The 19,352-nt window shown below is 35.8% G+C and overlaps 3 protein-coding genes across 6 annotated transcripts; 1 reads left to right on the forward strand and 2 right to left on the reverse strand.

The window, feature by feature from the left end:
• Positions 1 to 1,632: 1,632 nt before the first annotated feature.
• fz (frizzled) lies at positions 1,633 to 4,411 on the reverse strand. Its single transcript, XM_053747859.2, has 2 exons — positions 3,009 to 4,411; positions 1,633 to 2,293 (listed from the first exon to the last, which is right to left on the reverse strand). The coding sequence occupies exons 1-2, from the start codon at positions 4,189 to 4,191 to the stop codon at positions 1,776 to 1,778; spliced, it is 1,701 nt and encodes a 566-aa protein (XP_053603834.1). The 5' UTR covers positions 4,192 to 4,411; the 3' UTR covers positions 1,633 to 1,775.
• A 433-nt stretch (positions 4,412 to 4,844) lies between these two features.
• ida (imaginal discs arrested) lies at positions 4,845 to 12,718 on the forward strand. 4 transcript variants are annotated; one of them, XM_053744504.1, is made up of 14 exons: positions 4,845 to 4,983; positions 5,369 to 5,518; positions 5,906 to 5,982; positions 6,274 to 6,490; positions 7,047 to 7,180; positions 7,403 to 7,515; positions 7,979 to 8,135; positions 8,365 to 8,567; positions 9,476 to 9,704; positions 10,313 to 10,463; positions 10,833 to 11,030; positions 11,434 to 11,868; positions 12,060 to 12,220; positions 12,557 to 12,718. In XM_053744504.1, the coding sequence occupies exons 1-14, from the start codon at positions 4,971 to 4,973 to the stop codon at positions 12,674 to 12,676; spliced, it is 2,358 nt and encodes a 785-aa protein (XP_053600479.1). In that variant the 5' UTR covers positions 4,845 to 4,970; the 3' UTR covers positions 12,677 to 12,718. The 4 variants fall into 4 exon arrangements, with proteins under 4 accessions (XP_053600479.1, XP_053600472.1, XP_053600497.1 ...); XM_053744497.1 differs by having other exon boundaries at positions 4,875 to 4,998; XM_053744522.1 differs by having other exon boundaries at positions 4,882 to 5,103.
• IntS2 (Integrator 2) lies at positions 12,716 to 18,325 on the reverse strand. The gene is made up of 7 exons (XM_053744486.2): positions 17,863 to 18,325; positions 16,658 to 17,031; positions 16,367 to 16,551; positions 15,739 to 16,087; positions 15,295 to 15,367; positions 14,791 to 14,974; positions 12,716 to 14,712 (listed from the first exon to the last, which is right to left on the reverse strand). The coding sequence occupies exons 1-7, from the start codon at positions 18,156 to 18,158 to the stop codon at positions 12,796 to 12,798; spliced, it is 3,378 nt and encodes a 1,125-aa protein (XP_053600461.1). The 5' UTR covers positions 18,159 to 18,325; the 3' UTR covers positions 12,716 to 12,795.
• Between the last annotated feature and the right edge of the window lie 1,027 nt (positions 18,326 to 19,352).

Here is a 19,352-nt window from a genome sequence, read left to right on the forward strand (position 1 = left end):
GCATAGTTTTGGTATCTTTAAGGCAAAAGTAAAATGTATTGTTTTATTCGAATCGAACATCCAAAAGGTCCTATGTGCGTAAGTATTTCGAGTTTGATATGATTTTCCGGCGGACACTCGAATCGACATTGCTTTTTTATTTCCTTGTGGCGCCATCTTGTATCAGATTAAAATTGAAGCTAGTTCAGCTTCTATATTCAATGGTGAAAGTTCGTTGGCGAGAGTAAAATAAACTGTAAAACTTGCTTTATGTAAAGTTTGCATTTTGCTTAGTCATAACGCTACTAAGTCCATTTATGTTTCAGGAACCATCATTTAAAACGATTTCTAACAAAAAAAATATAATGGGAGCTATAATTATTATTTGACGCTTTTATTTTCAATTTTATGACTTCACATGTGGCGCCATCTATTATCGGATAGTAAAACTACTACTACTAAAATTTTCGAAATAATTACAAACTTGTTTTTGAAACTTCGACCTAAAGATGAACGTAAACCTAAAATTGTACGTCTCATTTCAAAAATAACAAAAGCTTCATACAAATTCCATTCCCTATTTCTAAACTTTCGGGATACGAAGTAGCCTATATTCTGATCCAGGCCACATTCTATCTCTACGCCAAATTTCCTGCAGATCCGTTCAGTAGATTTTGTGTGATGCGCGTACAAACATATAGACAAAAATTCTAAAAAAAATCGTTTTGGTTTCTATTGACCCTAAATATCCCTGTCCTATTTATTTTTCGTAAATATCTCCTATGTACAGATGTTACAGTTTTATTATAAGTATAGATAGATATAGATAATTGCACTTGAAGCCCCCTGTAAGTATTATGTAATCGGTGCTATTGGGAATGGTGGAAATAAAACTGAAAATTAAAAAAATGCCACATTTTAATAATCACTTGTACAAAGTAGGTAGGTATATGCTTATAAATAATGATTAATTTATTATTTCGTAAAACAAATCGCCAGAAATTCCTGATATGTTGATGAGTTTAAAATTATAGTGTAGCAAGTACATTGTACTTAAAATTGTAGTTCTGTAGGAAGAAAAGAAAAAATAATGAGGTCTCTGGTATGATCGGTCTGCTTTCCCGTTAGGTCTGTTTTCTTAAATAATATAAATACTCCAACTGTTGACAAGTAGATTGATCAGCACCGATTGTTCACTTAAGGATAATAGGATCACTTTCGTTCAGTCTGTCTACCTGCTTTTTCTAATCTTGACAGGACTTATGCCCTGGTTGAAGATGGGTTTACGCCCAGTATTTGCAGTATCTTTCAAGTCTGACGCAAACCCATTTTAATTTTTGGGAAAAAACGGCGTAAACCCATCTATGCCCTGGACTGGACATTTGATTCGAAATGATGAATTCATTCAAAAATGCATACATAAAATAGGCATCCTACCAATAAGGTCAGGAACATACTGATATGCAACATAAAATTGTATTAATTGACCAAAATTATATTACAATACGAAGATTAAAAAGATAATTATAAAATAGTAATTATATCATTATAATGATAATAAATTGTCATAAGATTTTAAAATATCAACTTAAAATATAGATCCTTAAAATAACATCTATAGGTACCTAATTAATTAGTGAAAAGTACAAAATAATGAGAATTATTTACAATATCAGCCTTACTTTTAATTTCAATTTGTTCCATCAAAATATAGCTGGCACAATCTATGATCATTTCTCCAATTTTACGTTAGAACTACTTTCAAAGTGCTAAATTACTGCAACAATGAAAGACATTCATACATATGCTTCGACTCTTCTTCCTTTTATTTTATCAAAAAATTGGTGCCATGATTTAAGTGTTTTGCCAGACCAAATCCAGAAACTAGATGTAATCCCGACTATCATTGTCATGAGGTACTTTATCATAAACATTTCAAATTTTGGTTTTTCTATTTCCCTCTGTAATATGGGACAAGGTATGGCATACTCTTTAATGCCACACATAGTCCGATGCCATGTTACCATCCAGTTATTAAAATGAGCTTGTTCATAAAACAAACAAACAATAACAATTAAAGCTGGCACTGTGTATAAAACTCCAAAAACACCAATTCTTATCATCAATTTTTCCAATTTATCTGTTTTGGTGCCATCATGCTTCATTACAGTTCTTATTCGGAACAGTGAAACAAACCCAGCCATTAAAAAAACTGTTCCAAGTACAAGGTACACACAAAGTGGAGCTAAAACAAATTCTCGTAGAGCTTCCGCATCCCATAATCCAACATAGCATACGCCAGATAATACATCACCTGCAACAACAAAATTAATTTAGGTATAAAAAAGAAAAAAGATGATTTAGGTGTAAACTTTACTGATGATTATAAACTTAACTATGTTTTCTTTATCTTAGGGCCACCATGTAACTTATGACTGCTTCGTGATAAATGAGTGCATGTGATGCAATAAAGAGTTTATCTATCTATTTTATTCTAATATCCAAGAAGTATACATATACATTTTTCTTTTACAAAATGAAGCATTTTATGGAATTTTTGTTTATGTACTACATAAACAAAAATTCCATAAAAAGTAGTTCTGAAAATCCTACTTGTGCTGCTACAGGAGATCTTTTTGTCGAAGAAAACCTTGACTCCAGTTGAGTATTATTCCAGAGTATAAAAAAGGCAATGGCAATCCACACCGTAAACATTGCCAATTGGTGATTGTGATTATTCATTCCACCCAACAACACACAGCTACAAAGTTGGTATAGGTGTACCTATCTATAGCAGAATCATATCATACTTTAAAGTTTACAATGTAATTTAACAGAGATTATGTTGTACTATGAATATTAATAATATTTTGATGATTTTTATCAGGTAACTTTCATTAGGGTTGAGACATCTTAATGAGAAATTAATTTCTTCACAGGCAACTAATATACATACTTTATTTACCAGGTAATTGAAGTCAGATAAATTTATATTTGGTAGGTACTACAAAATATGGAAATATATTTACCGTCTACTTTTCCCATTGCCAAAATGGATATAGTCTTGATAGCAGGAACAGCCCAAGCAGCTAAATGAAAATATTGAGAGTTTGCTTCTATTGCTTCATGTCCCCATTTGAGACCAGCAGCCAAGAACCATGTAAGGGTTAAAATGACCCACCAGATACTAGATGCCATACTAAAGAAATACACAATCATAAAAAGAATTGTGCATGGTTCATGTTTTGTACCTTGTGTAATAACAGATATATTGGTTCTGGTTCCACTTATGGCAAATGGGAAAGGGCCTTGACAACTGATACTATCACCTGCACTCCAGCCCATCACATAAGCTATTGCTACCATAAGATAACAAACTGATAGGAAAATTATGGGTCTCTCTGGGTATCTAAATCTGTCAGTATCGATAAGAAAAGTTAGGACTGTGAATAAGCAGCTCACAGTGCAAAGAGTAGCCCAAATCCCAATCCATAGTCTTGAGAAGTTTCTTTCATTTTCACTGAAGAACATGCGATTACATGGTACTCCACAATCTTGCTCTACTTTTTGCCCAACTTTTAGTGAGTATTCCAAGTCTAAATTTTTAGGTACTTTAAATTGTTCTGGGCAAACAAATCCATAGTTTTTCGTATAATGTGTTTTTGTGTTATCTCTACCAGTATTAGACGGATATTCACCTCTTGGTGGTCTATGTTCTATAGGTTTATGAGATTCATGAGTAACATTATTATCTCCGACACATATTACATTTTCATCAGTAGCTACAGGAAACTTGGAACATTCCAGATGTTCTGGCCATGGGAGACCATAATGGCTCATTAAATCACCACAATTGTGCCTAGCAGATTCGCACAGATGACGACATGGTGGAATGGCTTGATCTAAGATAGTGCAAACTGGAGCATATACTGAACATAAAAAAAATTTCAAATCTGGTGAGCAATTTATTTTTATGAGAGGAGTAAATTGGTATACCTCTGGGCCAGCATCTTCTTGTTTAGCATGATTTAAAATGTTGGGAAATATTGTTTGGTTGTATCTGATTTGCTGACAGAATGGAATAGTTATTGGCTCGCATCGTCCATGGTCAGGTAAACTATCTCCTTGGTAAACAGTAACTCGAGTCGAACCAGTGATCCACGTTATACTTAATAAACATAAAAGAAATGAAACACAAATTCTTCCCATCATTGTAATACCTATACCTATGATAGTGTTATTGTAAACACAGTGGTCAAGCCATATTCATTCACTGATTTTAACACCCTCGATATTTTTAGTCACACACAAAATAAATGTAATTTATTCCATAACTACTTAGATCTACTAAAGTAATTAAAAAAATCTACAAAAATATTCCAAGAAAATAAGACATGGAAAACCACGGAAGCTATTTCTTGGATTGATTGGAAGCGCTACAAACTAAATAGAGTACCTAGGTAGAGAAGGAATAACTAGTGGTTGATTTGATGGAAAACCGGTTTTTTTTTCGAACCATTTTGTGGCTCTTAGTCCACGGGTGAGCAAAAATCGCACGTGTGTCTTGTCTACGGGTCTTGTCATTGTCATGCATGCTAAGCTGTGGTGTGAGCTAAGCATTCAAAACAACCCCAGCCTCACAGATATGAACATTGTACATAATGTTTTTTATTCTTTATCTGTGAAACATTGTAATGTTCTTATAACAGTGTCCAGCCTGTATAAAAGAAGTAATATGTTCCCCAACCAGAGGCGCCAGAGCTAGCTCGCTCGACCCTCGGAACAATAACGGCTCGACCACATGCATACTTTTTTTTTTTAAATTAAAAATAGACGTTTCTGTTGTCAAGTTATTGGTAAAAAAAATGTCAAATGTCAATTTGACATTTTAAAATTACAAAAATGTGTTGGATTGAATTTGGATCAGAGCAACAGCACAGACAGTCATGTTAGAACATTACTTCACAGAGCATTGAAGTGTTCTAATATCTATGATTTGGAGAGGTATTGGTTTTTATGGTACCTACCTACTGTTACTAGGTTGCTCTGTTTTTTGTTTTGCGTTAGGTAAAAGAGTAAAATAATATAGTGGACCAAAGTAATACTGTGTGTTAGGTAGGTCCCGTACGTACACTCTATCTTTATTTTGTATTTTTTCGTCCAATTTGCAAAAACGTTTCAATAAAGCCGGTCCAAAATTTGTACTACTTAGGTACCTACTGAGTTTTAAACTGAGAACTTGTCTATGCTAATATTGTTAAATGAAAAATAATTATTCACATAAACAAATCAAGTTAGGATAATACACCAGTTACCTACTTGCTCTAAAAAACTGCCTAGTGAGCCCTGATTAATCAAATCTTATTATTTTTTTTGTCCTTACTTAAAGTTGAGAAGAAACATTTTCAAATGGATATGCTGGGAGACAATTTAGATTTCATCAAAGCAGGTAATGCTAAGGGATCCATAGAAAATATAACACCACATAAAATAGCTGTTGTAGCATTTATTCGAGAATATGGATTGCTAAAAATTGAAGGTGAGTATAAATAAATCTAGTCCATACTAATTATATTAAAACATGGGATGGAATTCTAAGGATATAGTAAGTTGGAGAAATAAAAAATCCATACTGATATGGTAAATGTGAAAGTGTGGTTCTTTGTATAGCTAAACACTTAATTCGAAAATAACAATACATTTAAAAGTACTCTGTTCCTACTGAATGCCTGGAAGCAATATGTGTTGTCTGTAAAATAATCTGATTAATGTAGGTTCATTTACAAAATCCTGCTTAAAATGAAAAATTTATTCATAAAAAATATTTTGGATCACTCTCCTATAATTCAAGTAGCACACATTTGACTAGGTGCCTAAACACTACATCACCACCATATTGAACTTGCTTTTTATTCTCAATTTTCAGCAAAAGAAATGATTGATTGTACGATGGCACCAAAGTATCGCAAGGACTTTTGTATTTTGGCCCTGAAGCTTATACAGGTATACCATGCCTCTGTTTCTATAAAGTTAAATGGGTGGTTCTCAAAGCTTGTTGATTGCTGTGGCTGTGCTGTTATGATCCATCGAATTTCTACTTTTATTTTCCACTGAACAAATGAATTAGCTTAGTCATATAATAACATTAATCCAAACTAACTAATCTTGCCCTTGTTAAAATTTGAAAACTTGTAATGACAGCGCAGCCACAGTGGTCGAAAGTAAAGGCTCTGAGGAGAACCCAAATATATATCTGGTGTTACAGTAATCGTGATATTCTTGTTTTGTTTTTAGTGTCCAGATATGGAATTCAAAGAGTTGGAAGCCCTTCTCAAAGATGGCCGTTACAACTTATTAAGTGTACACATACAAAACTTTTGTGTCCGCCTTCAAAACATTTATGCTAATGGCATAAATGCTCTCAAAGATTGTGTCACATCAACTATTGATAAACTAATGGTTGAACAAAGTGAAACTAACCCATGCATAATTACTAGATACAGTGTTTTAGGTAACTTTTTACATTCAATATTAAAATTAATATTTCTACTAATATTATTAAAGACTACTGCAAAAGTGGGTAATGTTTGTTATAAGGAATATATTAAAGTGAGAGTATATGTTATTATATCTATACATTTAATAAAACTGGAAGTGGGCTGTGTCTGTGTGTAGGAGATATTCAAGAAAAATAATTATAGGGGTTTCTTAGGGGACCTAGAGGTGCCAAAACATTTTTTTAAATTTCTGTCTGTTATTTTGATGCGGTTTTCACAGTCTTATAGCGTATGGTCTAACTTAAAATCTGGTATAGGTTTCATCGCGACCTTGATATGTTGCTTAGAACCCGAGATGGGTTTTAAGCAACATACCTTACGTCCACTCTTAACTTATCATTGACAATAATGAGTTAAGAGCGGACGCACGAAATAAACGCGAGTAAAGTCGCAGGCAAAAGCTAGTTATATTATACAATAACTTATTGAACTTATAGAGGATTATGTATGCATCTACCTACATACGTTTATACTTCCCAATGCAATTATATTGTTATATTTATATTTCAGGTTTTTACTTGCGAAGAATAATGCTATACCTAGACAAACTTTCATTTAGTCAAGTTGTGTCATTGTATAAATCGTTTTGTTTATATTATCAAAGAGGTCGGCCTGGACTAATGATGCGATCATTAAGTAAAGAGGTAAATTTTTGCTATATAAGGTTGTATTCATTCTTAGCATACCACACGATGTTAACTAAGTTAATAAAAGCAATGTCATATGCAAAAACTAGGCAGAATCATCCCCAATATTGATTAAAATAAAATTTTCAAACAAAAGAACCATTTTATTAGCTGAGTGACCCTCGGACCGGTGACCTCTGATAAATTATATTTTAAAAAAGTCCTTATTCAACTTTTCAGAAATTAAATAATATGGAGCCTCAAACGAGTGCCCCGTCTACATCCCCAGTGTTGACAGAGGAAACTAAACGTCAAGAATTTTCAATGAGAATGAATGTGATTGACAGAGATAAGTGAGTAACTGATTTCTCGTTAGGTATATTTTATTGTCCAGGTGCTAGAGAATTATTCATAGAAATTAATATAGTATGCCTGTTACAATCTGTTCACATTAGTTCACGAGCATTATTGGTACATTGTACGTTGTACAAGTGCTTTTCGGCCCACGCAGTTTAGGGTTCCGTAGTTTACTAGAACAATCAAATAAGTGCGAATCGGATTCACTGACCGAGAGGTCCGTACCAAACTATTGTTCGAAGTTTTGTAATATTTTTTTCAAAGCAAGGAACACTGCATATGATGATTCAATAAATAAAAATATTTCGATGCCATTGGACCTTGAATTAACATTTCTTTGGACATTAAAATCTTCATGAGAGACTTTGTTAATAGCGTATTCTGTTTAAAAATTATTAATGTTAAAATTATCCATTAAGGTTTTTTTTTGTTTAAAACTTTTCGTAACTTTACCAACAGTTTTGAAGAAGCCCAATGGTCACGCAAGCAAGCAGAATTATTTATAGCACAGCAAGCAAATTTATTACAAATTAATGAGAAGAAAGCTTTACCTCCGAAACAACTTCAGAAAACTATTATACAGATAATGAATGACGTACCTGATTTACCTGAAATTGTAAGTTCACTCTACATGTTATAAAATAAATACACACGCATTCTATCATGATCACTAAGAATGCGATATCGACGAACGCGTCGAGTTAACGAATTGTGTCAAAAAAGTGAATAAATCTATAGAATTTCCAAAATTTTCTTTGTGTCCTCTATGGTATATATTTATTAAATATATAACTAAAAAACATATTATAAATCATAAATACTCATAACCGAATATTTTACTTCAGCATTTCCTTAGCTTCCTAAACTGTATACGGATGAAGGAGTTCTGTGGCGCTCAGGATTCGCTGTACCATTGCTTCGACCGCACAGTATTCAGCGTGACAAACAGTAACAACAATCCCAATAATAATGTATGCAACGACAGGAACAAGAATATTCGGTATGCAGCGCTCAACAGAGCCGCAATGCATACTCAATTCGGACATAAGTGAGTAAATACTCGTTATACTTAATCCTTATCTCTTTTTTAAGGGGTAAACATGACGGAGCGAAAGGATTAATTTTTTTCAATTAATCCGTGACGTCACACTGGCGGCTGTTTGAAATATCATAGACAAATTTTCATAATTTGTGTTTTTACCAAATTCTGGATTTGGATGAGAGATATATACAAAATTATATGGCATCAATAGTTGTAACCACTAGACAGAAAAAATGAGCTATAAAATCAATATATGTACATATAACACTTCCCTTACTGAGTAGTACTGACAGACAACGTACAGCCGTAACTACTGGGTAGGAGCTGAAATTTGTCATGTGTAAGTATAGGTGCGTTCTAAGAGGATTTTTGGAAATTCTACCCCGAAAGGGGTGAAAAACTTTTATATGAAACTTCTACACCGTTGAAGTTAGTGACTTGAAAACTTGGATTTTGTTTGTTTACAACAAATTAATGAATAGGTATGTGTTTCAGATTTTTTTGAAAATTTACCCTCAACCCCTTCAAAAGCGGGGTGAAAGATGGTAAGGAACTTAATAAAAAATTCAAAATAAAATGCTGAAAATTGGTAAACGTACTTTGGTCTTCATCATTTTTCTTAAAGAATGACCAAAATTTTACTGTCAAATTCACGCGGGCGAAGCCGCGGGCAATAGCTAGTTGCTATATATAGCCTATAGGTATATGTTTGGTTATGTGTGTATTTATTACTGCTATGTGATCGGTTCGCTGCGCCTCACTTGAATGGACTCGATAGCATAGATTCCATTCGACTCGAGAGCATTCCCAAAAAGTCGGTCGAGAAACTGTGCAAAACTGTGCAAATGCTGGGCGTAAATGACCATCTCTGGCGATAGTGAGAAGTGAAATGCAAACATGCACTTCGGCGCCAGGTCGGTGGCGATGGAGGCGGTGCGCGAGGCGCTGGCGGCGGCGCAGGAGGCGGCGGACGGCGGCTGCCTGGCGCACGGCGCGGCGTGGGGCGCGCTGGCGGGCGGGCGCGCGCGCCGGCGGGCGCTGCTGGCAGGCGCGCCCCGCGTGCCGCGCCAGGCCGCCGCCGCCGCGCTGCTGCGCGCGCAGCACGCCGCCGTTAACGGCGCCACACCCGCCGATGTCTTCCAGGTCAGCGACGGGGTCTCGCATATTCTATTATAGCTTAATATATTGCAATTTGAACGGTCGACTCGATTACAAGTATTAAACGCGCGCGTACCTTTTACACGATTATTATTTTACTAGCTCGCTAATTATTATAAAAAATGCTTCTCTTCATAAATTACCTTTAGTCGTGAATCGTCACAGGAACACACTTTGTTGCAACAAAAACAAGATACAAGACAATTAAATAATGTGACACTAGAATAATGTAGAATGAGCGACCTTCTAGTGAAATCTCTTCATCAATATTGCTATAATTATTCTAACTACTGTTAGCACCTCGAATATTGATGAGAATTGTATAACATATGAGCTGTTTGTAATAGTTAGTACACATACCATTGTTATTATCGTCAAGTGCCAGTGCATACTTATTGCGCATTTATTATATGGAATTGCAGCTGATTGCTTAGCATACCTATGTTTATGCGACAGTTTTAATTTTATATCGTCGTGCATTCGATCTGAGTTGATGTGGGGTTACAGAACGGCTAATTAGGTTCATTTTAACCGATTTGTAAGAAATTACGGAAATTGACACGTTGGGGTGAAGTGCATTTTATATTTTTCAGATTATAACTAAAGGTGACACCATAAATTACCTACATTCTATGACTGACATGACGATGGCCGGTCTAGCAAACACGGCCGCGCTCTGGTCGCTTTATGGGAAGACTGAAATGGCGTCTGTCAACTGCCAGTTATTGCTCAATCTTAATACTAGTGAGTTCATTATGCTTTGCTGTATTCTTGTTTGTTTGTTTGATCGTTTTTCTGGTTCCAGCTATGCAGCCAGATAATATTTGATGCATATAAATTGAGTCATTATTGTTAAAAGGCCCTTAGGCTTAGGACGGCCTGCCTGTGCATATTTATTTATACTTGATCTTACGAATATTTGTCTCTAGATCTGCATGTGTTTGTTTGAAGAAGAGGTTCCCTACTTATTACCACCATAAATGTGTGAAGGTAACGAATGAATAAATAAAGGCGGTAAGATAAAACTGTGAAGCTAGTGTGCTGGCCCAATATCAACGTGTATTTGCGGACTCATATTTTTTGCAAATAAATGAAGTTTGTATCTCATTGCAGAGAGTTTGAGTTGGAGCGTGGGCGTGGGCGGCGGCGACGGCGAGAGCGAGGGCGAGGGCGGCGGCGCGGCGTGGGGATGGACGGCGGCGGCGTGCGCGGCGTGGTGGCGGTCGCAGCCCGCGCTGGCGGCCGCGCTCGCGCAGCGCCGCGCGCCCGCCGCCGCCGAGCGCTGCCACGCGCAAGACGCGCTGAGGGCCGGTCTGACATTTCCGTTCTTATCTCGCTCACTTATCCTCACGTGTTCCCGTTCACTGCTGTGACGCTGCGAAGCACAGGTTGCGCGTAAATAATCAACCATTGAATTTTGAAGATGGCTATGATTTTACCGTCAACCCTCTTTGGGGATGCTATTGTTGTCTATCAGTTGTAATCATGTGTCCCTTAGTCGTCTCGTACGACATCCACGGGAGGATTTGGAGTGGTCATATTGGGCAGAACCTCACGCCACGTACTTCCATATCTATCTCGAAACCTTGTAATGTTTCGAAATTCGAAACATTTCAATTGCATTGACGATAAAATCTGGTGGCTATAACATACTTCATTTGTACTGTAACTATTTAATATGAAAGACCTTTGTCATTTTATTTTTAATTTCCAGGTAAATGGGAGGAAGCTGATCAAAGCATAAAACGGTTGGCATCATTAGACAGATGGGAGAGTCAACTTCTGAAAGCGGAAATGTTCTTTTTGAAAGGAGACGCGACTGAATCGCTTCGTTCACTACACGACGTACTCGACTACTGCAAATCAGAAGACGACAGTTTACACTACATATCGCTGCGAGTGAGAGCAATGATACTGATGTCGCAAGTTCAACACACCTTCAGCAGCATTCAGTCAACCAATATCATGATTCTCAACGAAGCATTGTCTTTGGCCAAAAAATACCATTTGCATTACTTGGCTGCTACTGTAGAAATGCATATTGCAAATGTACAATTACACACTGGGTGTTCAAAGAACGCATTGGTTCTTGTAAGGAAAGTGTTGCCTACGATTATGGCACATGGTAGTACCTACGATATGGCGAGGGGTAAGTATCGTTTACATATTACTACAAACACAGTTAGGTCAGATTCGTATGGTAATTTCAGTCCAAAGTTGAAAACGAATAAGTCCCGAGCACATTCATGTCCGCGGCAGCTTTCTTCTAGCTAAGATAGTTGACGGCAGAGGACTTAGTTTTATAACGTAAGGATTATAAAGCGTGTATATTGTTTTCAGCGCTGCTGCTGTACACGAAGTGCCTTGTGTCGTCGGCGGCGGCGGGCGGCGCGGCGCGCGCGCACTCGCTGCAGGCGAGCTGCGCCGCGCTCGACCGCGTCAAGCTGTACTTCGCCAGCGTCGGCGCGCACGACCGCCTGCTGCACACCTGGTACTTACAGGTACGGTATATGGACATATCACACAGATCGAGTTAGCCCTAAAGTCGAAACTAAAACAAAAATGACTATTTTTTTTAACATAGTCGTAATTATTATAACCAGGGTTGTCCGCTTTCTGGAAAGTCAGAAAAAATGGGAAATTTTTAGTGAAAAAATGAAAAAAAAAATCACTAACACGCCATTGTTTTATGTTTCTATACCTTTCTGTTTAGTCTATGAAGATTTAAAGTTAGTAAACATTCAGAAAAAAATACATTGAAGGGATTAGAAATATTATTAAACATTATTCGTATTGTTCTATTCTCTTACTTGTTTATAAATGTAAACATATTACAGGCTCAATTATATCACGATATCGGAAACCTTGCGGCAAGAAATCAATGTGCGTGGATGTACAGACAGTTGGAAACGCAAAATCCAGTGGAACCGTCAAATACGCTTCTCATTATGTATTAACATTCTTGATATGATTTGGTAAAATAAATAGTTTTAAAGCAATTTTTATGATTTTTATTTCAATTTAATGTTTCAGAACTCATACATATTGGTACTGATTAATTAAAATTGTTTAATTGTTAGAACAGTTTGTCGTTTATAAGAGCCTTTTGCACTATTTCTGACATGGTAACTTTGATATCTCTGCACAATACTTCAGCTACTAAGACATTCGTTTCTGGATGTGATTCCGATGCCACGTATGCGTTGTCACCCATTATATGCGAATCGTTCCAACAATGGCCGAGTGAAGCTTGAGATTCACATATTCGTCCCAGTTGCAGCAGTAAAGAAGTTATGTCTTCCAATAACGACGGGAACGCCGTACAAATTCTTACTAAAGATTTCAACGCTGGTTGAAATAGTTCCAGGCGCAGGTCGCTCGGCAACACTGACAGTAGTGTGGAGAGAGTGTTGACACACAATCGAGCGATCGACATTGCTTTCGGTAACGCGTACTGTATTGACAAGTGAGAAACCAAATCTACAGCAAATATTTGCTTCTCAAGTGATGCCTGACTCAGAAGTTCTGGTATAAAGTCCAAGCAAATATGCATAGATGGAATACCTTTAACCGTAACTGGTAAAAGTTCACGGGGATATCCCTGAAAATGTACAAGTTTCGCCAATGATGGTTCAGATATAAATATCTGGTGCAGAAACGAACAGATAATACTCCTGACTTCTTTCAACGACCACATCAATTCCGGTTTTAATTGGTCTTCTGACGTTTCTAGACACGCTTCTAGTAAAATTTGAAGAGCGGCACTTTCTTGGGCCGCTACAAGTGCGTTCTTCAGCTCTTCTCGTTCTGAATCTGATGTCAATTGGCCACTTTTCTCAAGAAGAGGTTTATCTAACAAGTGCCTGCTTAGTTGACTTCTAGACGCTGCTAAACTGGCTTCTAGTATTCTAAGTATAATTTTTAAAATGGGACCACATCTAAAAACTCTGATATCACATCTCAGCACTTGCAGAGGATCTACTAAAACATTTTCTTGTGTGATAGTGACATTTCTTCCATTACCATTAATATCTAATAAAGCATTGATTGACATTATCCATAAACAACGAGGGAGAACTGTGTTGAGTCTTAACCAGACTTCTCGATATAATTCTTGAATATGTCTGGGTACCTGATCTGCAAGTACACTCTTGAAATACTTGACAAATATTTCAGCAAAGGGCCAAATGTCAGTGGGATTCTTATTGAGCATGGCTTTGAGAACTTTTCCCGTTTTATAAGGATTTACTTCAATGCTTTGGAATGCTTCATGAATAGCAGATTCTGATAGAGTCACGTCGCTCTGATGGCGACAAGAGTCCCCAAACACTTGGTCATCCATCCAGTCGTCAACAAGAGAAAGTTGTGGGAAATGAGTGGCCAATAAACGGAGAAGAGGACTGAACAGGCCTCCGTAACTCATCTGGTCTTTTTGGGCTTGGTGAAGTAAATATTTTATTGGTAGTTCAGATAAAAAGGCTGCAGAATAGCTTTTTACTTTTCTCCCATTTGCAATCAGAGTAGCAGTGTTAGACAATCTTACGTCCTCATACAACAAGAGATAATATATGAGCAATAATTGGGACGCCAATGTCGGTTTTTCCAGATTCATTTCAATGGGAGATTCTCTATCTATTTCCATTGGAGTAAACGATTTATTCTGCACATCAAAGTTTGCGCCAAAAATGGAGTTCCGAAAAACTTTTCTGATTTCCTCTTCTGTTATTGGTTTATTAACATATTCGTTGGATCCCTTGTTGTTGATTACCAGGATAGAGTTTACATAAACTTCAACGAGAGCAGGCATGACGGGATGTAAAGGAGCAGTACAGTTGCAAATTTGTTTATATATCCAGTTTTTGATGGGGACTTTGTGTTTGGAAAAGGCTCTCGACTTCAGCAGCTGATGAATGCAATGCACGGGTAAGTATCCAGGTATATTATTGCTAAGGTTTACAGTAACTGGCACTTTGACTGCATGTGCTGTTACAACCTGAAATATTACAAAAAGATTATTATTATTGTATCGTATTTCCCTCAGAGTCACCCAGGTACAATAGTCAATCCATACTTGTTCAGTAAATATTTCTTGAGTGAATGCTTGTTTGATGCGCGCTAACCCGTTTGGCCGTACTGGCACGCGCATGCCCAGAGTAGCGCAAACCAATTCGCCTACCGCTGCCAGTTGGCCAGAATGGAAGTGGATAGCAATCAGAAGCAACATCTCGCCAAAAGATGCAGTCACGCCCGAATTACTGGAAAATATATTGAACATCATATATTTTCATTATTTAATAGTTATAATGGCAACACATCACATGGCGTCACAGACCCGAACGCAACTAGGAATATAAACGGGAGATGAAAAAATGTCATACTGGCAACTATGCATTAAAAATAAAACAGTATGTTAAATATTTTTTAGACAGAAATAGTTTATCTACTAGTACTTCCAAGTGTAATAAGTTTGAAGTGCTACTGCAGAAAATTATTTCATTAGTCATAGTTACAGACGGATATGTTCATAAATGGTTCTGGGTTTCATTTGGAGAATTTGATAACTTTTACTATTTACCTTTCAAAATATGCTTCTTCTTTCACCAACCATTGTACCCATTCTATGGCTTTCTTTTCATGTTCTGGGGCAGCTGTAAACAATATAACATATACTCAGACAAAAAATACATGTTATTTATTCTAATTATATTCTCATTTCAAAACTTTCTTGTTAAATAAATCATCCATAATGGTATGAGAGATTCTATATACTAAAGTCAGATCAAAAGGTACTAACAACAAAATACAGAATTTTTATAAATAAGGTTTAAATAACTTTATTCTAATTGTTATAAATAAAAAAAATATGATAAATTTCCATCTCAATACAAGGAAGAAATGAAATAAAGGGCTACCATCTTCTGAACTAGGACTAGGTAGAAAGTTATACCATATAAGTAATAGTATAATTTCGTGGACCAACCCAACATTATTTATATTTATATAAATATTTTGTACTTACCCATTAGTGATGGACAAGCAAGTATCATACACAGGCTCAGAGAAACAAATCGGACACCAGCTGGAGTTGGAGGAGGCTTCTGGGTCACCAGTCTGAGCAAGCCAGACACTTCGTCATCCTGGAACTTAATGCCGGCTATGCCTCTGAGAGCACAATATAACCTTAATAATGCAGACGCATTGACTCCAGCTGAAGCATCTTTGAGCCTATTCAATAGTTCTTGTCGAAGTTTAGTTAAGGCTGCATGACCATCACCTTTCCCTCTCTTGTGTGAATTACGTAAAAATGTTGCAAACCATGCTCTTGTAGTTTGATCAGAACCCAACAGTAATCCAGACATAAATGATACCTGAAAAATATAATGTAGTACAAACTTAAATGTTAGGGCATTTGATAACATCTTTCTAAGTAACATCATAAAAGAAAAGGTTAAAAGAAGAAAGTGGTCCAAGAAAACCAAGATATATTTTATGAGCCAGGAACGATTAAGTAAGCATTGTGTTATTGTCATACCTAGGGGTAAAAAAACTAGGAATAGAAAGGGAAACACAAAAATAACTACTACAAAAGAGCTAGACTCTTAATCTGACTGTGTTTATGTCTGGTTTATAATTATGTGAATATTTACCAAATCATCTTGGTGGTGTTTCAGTGTGAGATTGACTACCAGAGATGGGAGGCGAGCAGCTGATGCTGCTTTAGATCGTATAGAGGCTGCTATGTAAGGACATGCATTGCACAGAGCTGACAGTGTTTTTGCTCTTATACCTCCTTCTTCACCTCTTTCTGCATTGAATACCAATGATTCTGCAACTGTACAAAACAAAATTGAAATAAAAAATAAAATAAAAGCCCAATATTTGGAAAAAACATCAATGGGTTTAGTCTTTTATCACACAAGGACAAAATGTCTTCCTACCTTCTTGTAGAGTATCAGGCATGTTTGCAACAACCCAAGATATTATTATTGGACCTTTATTAACATGGAGAAGAACTTCAACAACATCACAAATGTTAAGTAAATTTGGAAGTTCAGCTAAACTTATGCATATTACGTCAGTGATTTCCTCCAAATAAACTTCATTGTCAAAGAGCTCTGAAGGTTTGATGATGCATTCAACATTCGTATTTTTGTTTTGATTGTACTCTGTTATCTGAGCTTGCATCTGTAATATTTCTGATAGCACCAGACGAACACGCCTAGCAGAGTCAGAATGCTCAAAGTCATTAGCTATACCATTGACCACTTTCTGTATTAAAAAAGACTCAGTGCATTGAGATCCATTCTTTTGCCTGGAAAAAATTGCCCAAGTATAATGTAAAAGCTTTTGAATTTTGGAAAATTTAAAATTCTACTTAAAACTTAATCTATATTTCTTTTTAAAACTTAATGCCCAAGCATGGTGCAGTGCATAACATATGTAATTGATTTATGACATGATTAGGTACTTTTGTACATTTAGCTTTTTATTTGTATTTTTTTTTGTGTGACAATTTTCAATTTTTTTATTTTTATATATTCATTTAAATTTTTAATAATGATGTAAGTTTGTCCTCCTAATTTTTAATATTTGTATAAGACCTATATTTGTTAATTGATGCCCTTGGAGAAAAGGCTGCAGTGAAGTTTGTTGCGCCGTTTCTTCTTTATCTGCACTTTGGAAGTTGGTACTGCCAACTTCCAAAGTGCAGATAGAGACTTAGATTAAGTAATTTTTTGACATCAATAAATGATGTATATCATCCTATATTGAATAAAGAATTTTGAATTTGAATTTCAGCTTTATAAAATTGTGTGCATCCATAAACAATATACTTCTCTCTCCGATTATTAGTTTAAAATTTTTTTTACTAGAACAATGTTGCTCCAGCAGAAATAGATTCCATTTAAAAAAAAACAGGGCACAATTTTTTTATACTGAGCACAGCTTATTAGGCACTAATTATATGTTCCACTCATACTTCTGTAGGAGATACTTTCTAGCTGAAGTAACATACAATATGAAATTAACTTCAAAGTACCCAGTAAGGCACAGTCACAGAACATACAATCTTAGGTAGTCTGGTCTGTGGGTGCAGTGATGAAATATCAAGTGGTAAACACTTTTTGTTCATATTACTCACCTCATTTGCTGTTCCTTTTTTAAGTCTACTTCTAAAGTGTGAAATTCTATTGATAAAAGAGAAACAATGAAGTTCACCAAATCTATACCAGAGAGTAGAGTTAATATGTCCTTTTTAGCTTCAGCGCAGTATCTAGTAATATCCAATGGAGATATGAGAGCCATGCGTACTAAGCATGGTATTATTGGCCTTATTTCTTCTTGATTAAATTTCACTAAGGTTTCGATATCAACATTTTGAATAGCTTGAAATACTTGTGGCTGAACAGGTTTCATGAATATTATAGTATCATCCATTATATGGCTTGGATGGAGGAAATATCGATCAAGGTTCGTTAATAACCTAGTTACTAATTATAAAAAAACTTAGACAACTTATGCTTTAAATTAGCAGAAAAGAGACGCGGAACGGGATAGTCGGAGGAGACGACCACGACACCGACATGACCGGCAGGCAGAACAGATATCTGTCATCACGTTGATTGTCAATGTTATAATGATGTCATACGTCACACGAATGTCAATTTGTTTATTTTTTAATTAAATTATTCTTCTTCCGTCCCTTCCTCGAGTATGGTGCGCAGGAAATTACTTTGTTCTCGGAAATTTCTCCCTTGAAAATTTCATGTATACTAGTTATTTGTCCTATTAATTCTTGCTTTCCGTTCCGAATTCATATATAGATCTACTACTCTACTAAATTTTTCACTCATCCAGATTTCCGACTCTGGAATGTTTCACCTATAACATTATTAATAGATTTATCTTTCAAGAAAAATGTCCACAATAACAGAATTAGATATATTTTTTTATACTAAGTAATATTTTAATAATATATGTATATTTCTTACATATTTCAGTATGTATTTTAATTATTAAATTTAATTTTATTATTATTTCACTTATGAGTTTACATAAAAGAAATACAGTACATTTTTTTTTATTGCACAAATTAATTACATGATATAGGTACATAAGTATAAAATGTATCACACATAGCATGACATAATGATATAGATTCATCGTACAAAAGGCCTTATCGACCTTAACCTTTTGGGAAATTACTAGACGAGGAAATACAGTAATGGAAATAGTATTATTTATTCATTTTGATATTTATACCCATGCTATAAATTACTTATCTTTCAGTTTGACGACTTCGGTGGCGCAGTGGTAAGATTCTTGCCACTGAACCGAGAGGTCCCGGGTTCGATCCCCGGTCGGGTCATGATGGAAAATGATCTTTTTCTGATTGGCCCGGGTCTTGGATGTTTATCTATATATGTATTTATTATATAAAATATAATATCGTTGAGTTAGTATCCCATAACACAAGTCTCGAACTTACTTTGAGGCTAGCTCAATTTGTGTGATTTGTCCTAATATATTTATTAGTTTTTCTCGAAGGTTCAGTTCAGTGCATTATGTCCACTCTTTGTAGGTACCTACCATATTGGTAAATAACATATATTTAGAAAGGGCCCGCGCCTC

Source organism: Plodia interpunctella, chromosome 1, assembly GCF_027563975.2.
Source record: "Plodia interpunctella isolate USDA-ARS_2022_Savannah chromosome 1, ilPloInte3.2, whole genome shotgun sequence".
NCBI classification, from domain to species: Eukaryota; Metazoa; Arthropoda; class Insecta; order Lepidoptera; family Pyralidae; genus Plodia; species Plodia interpunctella.

What these genes read in the sequence shown, in the direction of transcription:
- fz (XM_053747859.2), bottom strand. Translation starts at nt 4,191, where the DNA reads ATGATGGGAAGAATTTGTGTTTCATTTCTTTTATGTTTATTAAGTATA. An exon ending in GGCAATGGGAAAAGTAGACG is followed by an intron (nt 2,294 to 3,008) that starts GTAAATATATTT and finishes TTGTTGTTGCAG; the next exon opens with GTGATGTATTATCTGGCGTA.
- IntS2 (XM_053744486.2), bottom strand. Translation starts at nt 18,158, where the DNA reads ATGGATGATACTATAATATTCATGAAACCTGTTCAGCCACAAGTATTT. An exon ending in AACACCACCAAGATGATTTG is followed by an intron (nt 16,088 to 16,366) that starts GTAAATATTCAC and finishes TATATTTTTCAG; the next exon opens with GTATCATTTATGTCTGGATT. An exon ending in AAGAAATATTTACTGAACAA is followed by an intron (nt 14,713 to 14,790) that starts GTATGGATTGAC and finishes GTAATATTTCAG; the next exon opens with GTTGTAACAGCACATGCAGT.
- ida (XM_053744497.1), top strand. Translation starts at nt 4,971, where the DNA reads ATGATTTGGAGAGGTATTGGTTTTTATG. An exon ending in TACCTGATTTACCTGAAATT is followed by an intron (nt 8,136 to 8,364) that starts GTAAGTTCACTC and finishes ATTTTACTTCAG; the next exon opens with CATTTCCTTAGCTTCCTAAA. An exon ending in TGCACACCTGGTACTTACAG is followed by an intron (nt 12,221 to 12,556) that starts GTACGGTATATG and finishes AACATATTACAG; the next exon opens with GCTCAATTATATCACGATAT.